Source organism: Oncorhynchus mykiss, chromosome 31 (genome assembly GCF_013265735.2).
Source record: "Oncorhynchus mykiss isolate Arlee chromosome 31, USDA_OmykA_1.1, whole genome shotgun sequence".
Taxonomy (NCBI): Eukaryota; Metazoa; Chordata; class Actinopteri; order Salmoniformes; family Salmonidae; genus Oncorhynchus; species Oncorhynchus mykiss.
The window spans coordinates 43,813,509-43,825,684 of NC_050571.1; the positions used below are offsets into that span (position 1 = coordinate 43,813,509).

At 40.3% G+C, this 12,176-nt stretch overlaps 1 protein-coding gene across 4 annotated transcripts in view; it reads right to left on the reverse strand.

Annotated features, from left to right (window-relative positions):
• Window positions 1-12,176, reverse strand: part of LOC110505197 (ecto-NOX disulfide-thiol exchanger 2) — a 310,546-nt gene that overhangs the window by 236,184 nt on the left and 62,186 nt on the right. For all 4 annotated transcript variants that reach the window (XR_002470708.2, XR_005041206.1, XM_021584251.2 and 1 more), the window contains exon 2: window positions 3,519-3,662. Coding sequence is in view for 2 of the 4 variants with exons in the window: in XM_021584251.2 (XP_021439926.1) it covers window positions 3,519-3,662 (144 nt within the window). In the remaining 2 variants the exon portion in view is untranslated. The remainder of the gene's footprint in view (window positions 1-3,518; window positions 3,663-12,176) is intronic.

The following is a 12,176-nucleotide window of genomic DNA, read 5'->3' on the forward strand; positions in this document are numbered from 1 at the left end:
TGGCTGATTTTCTTTTTTGTAGTCTGTGATTCCCTGTAGACCCTGCCACATATGTCTCATGTCTGAGCCGTTGAATTGCAACTCCACTTTGTCCCTATAGCGGCATTTTGCTTGTTTGATTGCCTTGCGGAGGGAATAACTACATTGTTCATATTGATCCATATTTCCAGATCTCTTTCCTTGGTTATATGCGGTGGTTCGCGCATTCAGTTTTGCGCGAATGCCGCCATCCATCTGCGGTTTCTGGTTAGGGTAGGTTTTAATAGTCACAGCGGGTACAACATCTTCAATGCACTTCTTTTTAAATTAACTCACAGAGTCAGCGTATGGGTCAATGTTATTCTCTGAGCCTGACCGGAAAATATCCCAGTCCGCATGATCAAAACAATCTTGACACGTGGATTCCGATTGGTTAGACCAGCATTGAATGGTTCTCGTCACTTGTACATCCTGTTTGAGTTTCTGCCTATAAGACGGTAGGAGCAAGATGGCGTTGTGGTAGGACTTGCCGAAGGAAGGGTCTGGGAGGGCTTTGCATGCATCGCGGAAGTTAGAGTAGTAGTGGTCGAGGGTATTGCCCATGTGCGTAGTGCAATCAATATGCTGATAGAATTTAGGTAGCCTTGTTCTCAAATTTGCTTTGTTAAAATCCCCAGCTACAATAAATGCAATGAAATACTGTTCATTTTGATTGTATGAAAAGAATGCTTCACAATTAACCAACACCATTCTAGCTAATCCTCTGCATCCCCAACAGCTATACAATATAAGTATGTTATTTTGGTCTTTTGTGGGCTGGTTGGTTATATAAAAGACAGCATGAAGAATAGTCATGGTGCGTGTATGGAGGACTGTAAACTAATCTTAGCGTGTTTGCTAATGAAAGCAAGCTAATGTGCTGAAATATTCAGTGACTCCATTCTACCTGGCCCAAGGCAAAGACATAATACTGAATTCACTGCATTTCCTTTTATACCTTCCTAAATAGGTCACAATAAGCCAACGCTGTGCTGGGTATTCTCTAACAAAGTGCTGAGTGGGCAGACTCCCCTTTGCACTTTAACTTTCCAGACGTTTCGAGGGTTGACTTATTAATATCGTCATCATAAAAACTAAAAGTATTTGGTTAAATTACATGAATTACAAGGTGTTGAATGGACATGAATTCAATTCTTTCTAGCTGTGGCTACTAATACAGTGGCAAAGCCATTCAAACTAAAGACTTCATTATTTATTTACTTTGCTAAACAGTTGCAGTATCTGTAAAGTCAAATGGACCCCCATTAGCGCTCTGAGATAGCCATTCTGCTGCCTGTTTGAGCCATTTAGAAGTTTTGTGGTTTAAACCAACACATGGAGTAAACATTCTGTTATCAACACTGTTTGATTCTTGGGAACTTCTTGCTCCCTAAATGATCACCATACACCCCCCTCCCTCCGCCCCATCACCAGAGGAACGGTGTTCCTGAACGTATGTGTTTCTAGGTCTAATGAATTGCCATTAACGACTGTAAACCCACATGGCTGGTAACTTTTTCGAGCTGCATCTTCTCTCCTCAGAGAGCTGGAAGACTTGACTGTGTCTCGTGATGCTAGTGAACATTAACGCCACTAAATATACCCAGCTCCAGATGCTGCAGATTGTCACCATTGTGCAGGTTTTCCATCAGAGAGCAGAATCATGTCACACTGCAATAATATACATAATGCCAATGTTATGAAAGGCTGTTGGAGACTAGAGCTGTTGTTAATTGTATGTCATCATTATTTAATGTTCTGTTGCTAAGCAGGGGCACATAGAGCCACTTCTGAGGTTTAGTGAGGTGTGATTGCTGTCTAAACCAGCACACAGGTTTTAGTGTGATAAGTCTGTTCTTAAAAACACCATACTCTGATTAGTCACTCTCCATCTATGACTCTCTCTACTGCTAAGATTCTGTAAAAGAATGAGTGGTCATATTAGATTTGCGTGCTGAGTCTTTGATCTAAATCTCTGACTGGCTGTACTCAAACAGTCAGACAGGTTTAACATTCTATTTTTAGCATAGCCAATCAGCCTACTATTTAGAACGTAATTACCGGTATTCAGAAACTGCCATTCACACAGGTTTTCACTATGACCAGTACTTAATGTGAGCTGATCTTGTATTGTGTCTCTCTCTGTGGTTTGGGTATATATATAGGACAATACTAACACTATCTGTTATTCACTCACTCAATAGGCCTATAGCCTATACAGTACACCCACTGAAATCCCACTGAAATCTTCAAGGTCTGTTAGACCTTAGATACATAACCATAACATCTGATTCTTTGTAAGTGAACTTCGGATAAACTCACCGCTTCAAAATCTCAAAATTACCAATTTATGGGGACTCACACAATGTCCAGTCCATAGAAATAAATTATATTTCTATGGTTGGGTCAACCGGTCTATGAATTACACAATTAAGACCTAAACATTCATTGACATGCAGCACACTAAAGAGCATATACTGAGGCAAGAGTGAAAATGTTTTCAATCTTTATTGCTTTGCATTTTAAATTGCAAATGTCTGCAACTTTGTGTGCTGCTATTTTGACCAGCTCTCGTAAAAGAGAGTGTTAATCTCAATGAGACTAACCTGGTAAAATAAAGGTAAAATAAAATAAAAGATAATTGAAGTGTATTCATTCTACTCAGGGTATTTGCTCTGTGGCTCTACTCAATTTCAGTGCATCTGTTAAATCGACATTGTAACATTGTTCTGCATAAACACTCAATGTCTATTACGTACACATCTAACATATCCGTTGTACCTGCAATCTAAACCTCCTCAAGGTCTTCAGGTCTAGTTCTGAGTTGGTAATGACACATAATAATGAGATGAAATGAACAGACATGAATGAGTGAGAACTCAAACTCACTAAGGTCATTTGTTTAAAATTGTGCACAAAGACGAATGGTAAAAAGAGTGGTTCATAACACTGACAATTAATCACAACTAATTAAGGTCATCAAGACAGCAGAGCACATACAGCAACACCTCTGTCTTAAGGCCCTCTTCATTCTACTTGTCATAATGCCATTAATTAGAGATGCGTTCCTTAATTAGAATGCACACAGTCACAGATTTAAAATGAAGTGTAATTTAGTAATGAGAAGTCAACAAGCGAATGAGGGCACGCGCGCACACACACACACACAGAACATTGTTTTCCGTGCGACAGGTCACTCACTCCGTGAGAGAAAGCTGAAGGCACTTCTGTGCTTTGATTGGCAGGTGCTGTGGCATGGTAGCAGCCAGCCTAAGGTGTGAGAGCTGCAATCATAGCAGCGCAGAATCCTGTGGCTTTAGACAGACGGCCCTGACCTCCACAGGACTAACTGGCAATAAGACCCTCAGGATGGAAAACATGAAAGCGCCTCTACCAAGTCTCTACCTCACTTTAAATTACTCCCCCAGTCACAGGCTCACAGTATAAAATGTATTGGTAGTACTGATGTACACCTTGTCAATTATCATAGTTTATTGTACCTGGAGGTAGGCTGGGTCTCTTCCTCTTATTGCGGTTCTCAGCTCCGTTTTCCAGAGGACAGTCTGACACCAGTGGCCCGTTGGAGTTGCTGAACTGCAGGGGCTCGTTGTTGGAGGACGGGTCAAAGGATAGCGGATTCAGTCCTGAAACACACAGAAACACAACAAGCAGCCATGTTAGTCTAGCTTTTTTATGGCGGTTTTGGAGCAGTGTCTTCTTCCTTGTTGAGCGGCCTTTCAGGTTATGTCGATATAGGACTCATTTTACTGTGGATACAGATTATTTTGTACCGGTTTCCTCCACATCTTCACAAGGTCCTTTGCTGTTGTTCTGGGATTGATTTGCACTTTTCACACCAAAGTACGTTAATCTCTAGAAGACAGAACGCGTTTCCTTCCTTAGCCTCTCCCGGCTTCTGGTTCCCAGCTGGGAACCTAACCTCCCACGTTCAGCTGGAACGGTGGCGCATGGAACGCAAAAATATTCTTAGAAATATTTAACCTCCACACATTAACAAGTCCAATAGCTCAAATGAAAGATAAACACCTTGTTCATCTAGCCAGCAAGTCAGATTTCTAAAATGTTTTACGGCGAAAACATAGCACATATATATGTCAAACCACCACCAGACACAGCTCATTTGAATAGCCAAGACATGCAATCAACAAACGCAGGATTAAAAAATAAATCATTCACTAACCTTTTGAAAATCTTCATCAGATGACAGTAATAGGACATGTTACACAGTACATTTTTTTTTCAATAATATGCCATTTATATCCATAAATGTCCATTTACATTGAATTCATGTTCAGAAAATACTCAAAAATGTCCGCAGGAAATCTAGGTAGCGCGGCAAGATAACATAAATAGACATCATAAACTTTGACTAAATATACCTGTTCTACATATAGTTAGAAAGATACACTGCTTCTTTATGCAATCGCTTTGTTACATTTATTTTTAACGTTACAGAAATCGCACACTATTCAATATTCTGAGACGGCGCTCAGATATAAGCTAAATTTCTCCGTAATGTTGGAGTCAACAGAAACACAGATTTCAGCATAAATATTCCCTTACCTTCGATGGTCTTCGTTCAGAATGTTCTGGAAGGGTTCATACTTACCCAATTCATCGTTTGGTTTCAAGTATTGCGTCTTTGTATTAGCTACTGCTAATAACATCAGCTGAAATGCACCCAAAATGTCCTCTGGTCCGGAAAAGTTGCGCATCAAAACTTCAAAATGACATATTATATGTCGACTAAACAGGTCAAACTAAGTGCAGAATCAAGCTTTATGATGTTTTAAACACACAAAACAAATTTCTATTCAACCGGTCATCGTTAGCTCTTCCCAGGAGTGCTGGAACAAAGGAATGGCCGGGACCAATTCGCGCCCCAACGCACAAGGTATTTTCTCCTGGCACACACTAATTTCACTCCCATAGGGCCAATTCTCGCGGGATTTGAACGATTAAAAGCTCTACTGAATGAGGACATCTAGTGGAAGACATAGAAAGTCTCCCCAGATCCATAACTGGTTGGGAAGGGTGGGGGCGATGACGTTGAAAGTTGCCCCAACTTTCATGACCACAAAAACTAGTTTGGAAGAATGCCTGCCCTGTGAGTTCTGCTATACTTACAGACATAATTCCAACGGTTTTAGAAGCTTTAGAGTGTTTTTTATCCAATAATAATTATTATATGCATATATTAGCAATTTTTGACAGATTTTTTTTCAGTTTACTATGGGTACCCAATTCCTCCAAAGGGGGCAGAAGTCAGCCCTATCTTTAACAAGCTTGAGCGGTATGATGGCTGCGTGGTCCCATGGTGTTTATACTTGCTTGCTATTGTTTGTACAGAAAAACTTGGTACCTTCAGGCGTTTGGAAATTGCTCCCAAGGATGAACCTGACTTGTGGAGGTCTACAATTTTTGCCTGATTTCTTTAGATTTTCCCATGATGTCAAACAATGAGGCACTGAGTTTGAAGGTAGGCCTTGAAATACATCCACAGGTACACCTCCAATTGACTCAAATTATGTCAATTAGCCTATCAGAAGCTTCTAAAGCCATGACATCATTTTATGGCATTTTCCAAGCTGTTTAAAGACACAGTCAGCTTGTATGTAAACTTCTGACCCACTGGAATTGTGATACAGTGAAATAATCTGTCTGTAAACAGTCCAACCTAAGTGTATGTAAACTTCCGACTTTAACTGTATGTCAGAATCTACAGATTGTTGTGTCTTTCTGTTCAGGGGCCCAATTTATAACCGGTAAGTTTCAAATTAATCGTCTGTGTGCGCCATATTTGAAAACTGCACAGGCAAAAACATAGAGATTTCTGAACTTGCCACACGCCATGTACACATGTTTCCCATTATAAATTAGACCTGTCCTTAAATTGTGTTCATGTGAACAAGCATTATAACTCCCTTTGGAAAACGCCCTCCATTCACCATTTATGGTGACAATAATGTATTTTATTTGTTGTATAATTTGGAACTATTCGAAATAGGTCACATCAGTTTCTGTATGAAAGAGCAATGGCAAATTTGATCACATTTCTGTATAGCTGCGAGCAGAATATTTGGCAGTGATTTTCTCAAACTAAACGTGCATTCTGCCTATAGCAAGATTGTTTGTATATTCGAAACAATTTAAAAGTAGACGAAATGCTACAACCCACACATCTATGCAAAATATGAATTGTGGTTCAATCTTTCGTTTATCAATAAATGATTGTGTTTCTATCTCCTGCTTTGGTATAGGCTCTGAGATTAAAACTAGGAAATGATGTCACGCTGATATTGAACAGCAATACTGTAGCCTACCCATACTGTCAATTTGCTGTAGTTGGCAGAATGTTATAATCTTTTGCAGTAATTTATGTTGTATCTAGCAAAGGACTGTGTCCGTTTTTGAAATTGTTGTGGAGCTGTCAGCAGAAAATTTAAATTCAGCAATGTTTTGCATCGACTTTTCCCCCAACCCAAATATGCTGGATTGTCTAGGCCATGCTACTATTTTTTTGTATTATTACAGTCGGCCTACTTACAGTAGCATAGGCCTACTGCAACATCACATGTCAACTGTTCACCTGTTAAATTTGACTGAATATTATAAACCATACTGCCTATGGGATTGAAAAACCTTAAATACCTCCGGGAAAGTATTCAGACCACATGACTTTTTCCACATTTTGTTAAATTACAGCCTTATTCTAAAATTGCTTAAATTGTTTTTTCACCCCTCATCAATCTACACACAACATCCCATAGTGACAAAGCAAAAACAGTTTTTTAGAAATGTTTGCTAATTTATAAAAAGTAAACCACTGAAATATCACATTTACATAAGTATTCAGAGCATTTACTCAGTACTTTGTTGAAGCACCTTTGGCAGCGATAACAGTATTGAGTATTTTTGGATATGACGCTTGCAACCTTGGCACACCTGTATTAGCGGTTTCTCCCATTCTTTTCTGCAGATCCTCTCAAGCTCTGGTTGGGCCACTCAAGGACCACTCAAGAAGCCACTTATGCTTTGTCGTGGTTGTATGCGTAGGGTTATTGTCCTGTTGGAATGTGAACCTTCTCCCCAGTCTGAGGTCTGGAGCACTCTGCAGCAGGTTTTCATCAAGGATGTCTACGTACTTTGCTCCGTTCATCTTTCCCTCAATCTTGAATAGTCTCCCAGTCCCTGCCATTGAAAAACATCCTCCCAGAAGGGCCAGGTTTCCTCCAGATGTGACGCTAGGCATTCAGACCAAAGAGTTCAATTTTGGTTTCATCAGACTATTTCTCATTGTCTGAGAGTCCTTTAGGTGCCTTTTAGTCCTTTAGGTGCTGTCATGTGCATTTGACTGATGTCTGGCGACTTTACTATAGAGGCCTGATTGGTAGAATGCTGCAGAGACGGTTGTCCTTCTGGAAGGTTCTCCCATCTCCACAGAGCAACTCCGGAGCTCTGTCAGAGTGACCATCGGGTTCTTGGTCACCTCCCTGACCAAGTCCCTTCTCCCCCAATTGCTCAGCTTGCCTGGGAAGCCAGCTCTAGGAAGAGTATTGGTGGTTCCAAACTTTTTAAGAATGATGGAGGCAACTGTTTTCTTGGGGACCTTCAATGCTGCAGAAATGGTTTGGTACCATTCCCCAGATCTGTGCATCAACACAATCCTGTCACAGAGCTCTCTGGACAATTCCTTCGACCTGATGGCTTGGTTTTTATCTGACATGCACTGTCAACTGTGGGACCTTATATAGACAGGTGTGTGCCTTTCCAAATAATGTCTAATCAATTGAATTTACCACAGGTGGACTCCAATTAGGTTGTAGAAACATCTCATGATCAATGAAACAGGATGCATCTGAGCTCAATTTCAAGTCTCATAGCAAAGGGTCTGAATACTTATGTAAATAAGGTATTCAGGTTTTTTTATATAAAAAAAACTGTGCAAAAAATTTAAAAACGCTGTTTTAGCTGTGTCATTATGGGGTATTGTGTGTAGATTGCTGAGGATTTTTTATTCTAAAATGTATTTTTTTGTAACAACATTTGGAAAAAGTTAAGCGTTCTGAATACTTTCCGGAGGCACTCTAGAACTCTCTCAGAGTGATTTGGCTATAGGTACAATTAAATGAGAGATGCACATGGTAATTTGTTGTATAACTATTTCGGGAATATGCACCCATCACAGCCAGAAAAGGTGAAGAACGTATTCTGCAATGGTTAGGAAAATAAAATAAATAGGAAATAGATTCCTATGTCTAACTATTTTAGATTCTAAAAAATAAAATGCATAGGTTTTTACTCTTTTAACTACAGCAAATGGTAGCGTTTTTGTTTATGTTTTCAGTTTTAATGAATAAGCGAGTCACATTTGCACAAAATGTTTACTTGCCAGCTTGCAATACAATATTTCAACCTACAGCAGATGTGCGTACTTATAGTCTAAAGTTTGTGGGGATGTGAGCCCTCTCAACTCAAATATAAAAAATAAAAAAAATGCTCACTTTTGCATGAAAACTGGTGCACGCACATTTTGGGGTACTGTACGTATGCTCAGTTTATAATTGAAGCCACTGGTCTTTAGACAGTGAGGACACTAGGTAGCATCTCCAAACTAATCCAGAAGTTTAATTTCCATCCCAGCATATTGCTGTCCTGAGAGTAACAGCGACAGGATTAAAACACAAAGACCACCATTAGTTAAGAACCTAAGACACACACTCTTAATATAATTATATTAAATTATCTAAAGTGAGTGCAGGCGCCGATATAGAAATGGGCCAATCTGTCCAACAGCTATAAGCAGACAATCCTTTTCCAAAACCAGTCTTTCTACTTTTCTGACCGATAGCGTCTTCCAAAGGATAAAGCAATAAGGAGAGTAGAGGCTGATAAATTATGGAAACAATAACAATGTGAATATTGCCCCAAAATCCCAGGAAACAAACACGTTACCTTGTGTTCCGACCCTAATATATCAGTGATTTCCTGTTTCAAAATTGGATTTGTGTTATTTATAATTCAGAACAGGGTCTGGGAGAGACAAGGCCTATGCCCATGAAAAATGCATCACTTCTCTCGGTTTACACTTGTTTTGCTAGGCCTTGTTGTAGTCAGAAAACGGAATCTCTGAAGATGGAGAATAGCAAACTTGTCTTTAACAGAGAGTCCATATCTGCTCTGCAGTAGAAACGGGTTGGAACCAAAATGAATTCCGACAGTTAAAATAAAGTTCTGAACTGGTTCGAACCCCCAAATAAGTATCCGTTTATATCGTTCCTTTTCGACCTTTTTCGACCTGTGACCTGTCGACCCAATCAGTGCGCTTAGAGCAGGAAAGCTTGTTGTTTACATGCGTGATCGACAGAAAAGTGTAGCCTATGTGTGGTGAGAGCGAGAGAGGGTTGAGGAACAGGCTTAAAGCGCTAGGCATTTTGTTATGACATGCATTATCTGAATTAGGTCCACAGAATTATACCTAGGAGGAGCAGCTTAAATGTCCTTTGAGCTAACTAGCTAACAAGCTTATGTGTTCAGAGCGCCACCAGAATTAAAAACACGTCTTACTTTCTTGTAGTTAATAAATTCAACGTGAAATGTGATAACTAGGCCTAAAGTATCATTAACGATCATTGAAAAAGTTTATCCATTCTTCGCTAGCTAATTAAAAACCTCTCTCCTTATCAGATAGCCTAAACACGCACTGGCAAAGATTTTCAGCTTGCAGGCAGATGCTGGAATACATTTCTGAGTGACAGAGTGAGGGCTTTGCACAGGCACTCTGTTGCATTGTTTTGTGGGACAGGTTTTCCATGCATTAAATATAAAGGTTTTGTTCCGGAACAGTATGGATCACTTTCGTTTTCGGTTCCATTTCTGTTTAGTTCCGTTTTCAGTTCTATTCCCTGAACCGGTTGCAACATCTGAGTAGAAACACACAGGGCTCAGAAGACAGACATATATCGCAGGACACCATCAGATCCCTTATATCCTGCAATTACTTGATGTGTGTGTTCATGTGCATCATTTACTAGAATCATTTCTAGAGAATTTCCACTCTGCTATGGTTATTGATTTAAAGCAGTTGTACGCGCGTGAACGCTCACGCCCAAAGCCTATGTTATGGTGAAAGGAGGCCTCATATGGTCTTTGAAACAAAAACGTATTTCAGGGTACGGAGGATGAGCTGAGGTGGAGAATTGGTCACTGGCTTCCAACCATATGAAGAATTAGGTATTACTATTCATCTTTGTGTGTTTTTAAGTGCTCGGGACAAGCAAGTGACCGCAGCTGTAAGCAGGACATAAAGGGACAAGCTACAGACAAAATACAAACCACAGCCCAATACTGTTGAAGTCCTGAAAACCTGTGGTAAAGTGATTTGCTGAACTTCTGCTCAACCCCTGAAAATGGAAGTACAGCAGGCCTATGTGTTGCATCACATACATTTTTGAAGGCCATAAGTTGAGTACCAATTAAGTACAGACTGGTGAAGTAGTGAAGCACGTAGATCACATCACTTGGAGCCGTGAAGTGAGTGTGACTGATCAGGCATTCTTTCAGCATGGAAATAGAAAGCTCTCTTTCTCTCCATCTATGTATTTCTCTCTTTCCGATCTGCATCGGGGGCTCAGAAAGTTACCAATGGACTCCGACACCGAGAGCCTCATACAATTATGGGTAGCAGCATTTTTATGGAAGTTTCTCTAGTTCTTCTCCACAACACAAAACCATCCTTAATGTGTTTACAGGGGGATTTTAAAGGTCTCACTCCGTTCAAATGATGCGCCTTCTACCCCCTTTTCTATTAGAGAGAGCTTGATAGAACCTCTCCACATCAGGCCCTTCTCCAATCTGTTTACTTCTCTCCCTCTCTTTTTTTTCCTCTCAGTCTCTCCTTCCTGTTTCGCTCTCTCTGTTTTGTGTTCTTTATTTAACCACATTTCCATCACAATGAGAACCAACCATCCTGTTCTCCCTCTGTGTCATCAGGGCTTTCCACATGAAGAGAGAAGATGGGTAAACAACAGGCTAATAAACAGACGACAATCTGTTGAAGAAAAGAGCAGAATTGCCTTCCCTCAAACCAAGGGAAACGAGCAGGGAAATCTGCCCTGTAAACATTATGTAGAAAGTCAAATGTTTCATCGAATGAAAAGGAAGTGGGCTCCATCAGTGATGGAACTCCTCTCGACTGACTGGCTGTCTGTTTGTCTGTTTGTCTGTTTGTGGGACATCACACGGTACACCTAGTGCTCACTGCTTACAAATCCACCCACGCACCCTCCATCTCCCTACCTCTCTCTGCTCTGTCTGTCTGTCAGCCTCCATCTGGCAGCCTCTCTCTTCCTCTCGCTCTTTTCCCAGAAAACAGTCCACAAAATTCTCCCAGATGTCAAATGCTTCAGTTCATCTTATAAACACACTAGAGTTTCACTGTAAATGTAAAAGTTTAATAAAGCCAGCTTTTCATTCTCAGAGTTTAAAAGGTTCAAGAGGAAATAAAAGGAGATAAAAGGGGAAATACAGAGAAAAAGAGAGCTAGATAGAGAGAGAGACAGGATAAACAGAACAATTGAAGGAAAGTGGCCAACCAGATAAATTGATGGCCTCTTTGGGGTATATTGCATTTGAAAAGTATTCAGACGCCTTGATTCCACATTTTGTAACGTTTACAGCCTTATTCTCAAAAATGATTCAATCGTTTTTTCCATGATCAATCTACACACAATACCCCATAATGACAAAGCAAAACCCATTTTATTTTTTTATTTAAACAAATGAATAAAAAGCAAAAAAATCTGAAATATCACAATTTCATAAGTATTCTGACCCTTTACTCAGTACTTTGTTGAAGCACCTTTGGCAACAATTACAGCCTTGAGTCTTCTTGGGTATGACGCTACAAGCTTGGCACACCTGTACTTGGGGAGTTTCTCCCATTATTTTCTGTAGATCCTCCCAAGCTCTGTCAGGTTGGATGGGGAGCATCGCTGCACAGCTATTTGCAGGTCTCTCCAGAGATCGGGTTCAAGTACAGGCTCTGGCTGGGCCACTTAAGGACCATTCAGAGACTTGTCCTGAAGCCACTCCTGTGTTGTCTTGGCTGTGTGCTTAGGGTCGTTGTCCTGTTTGAA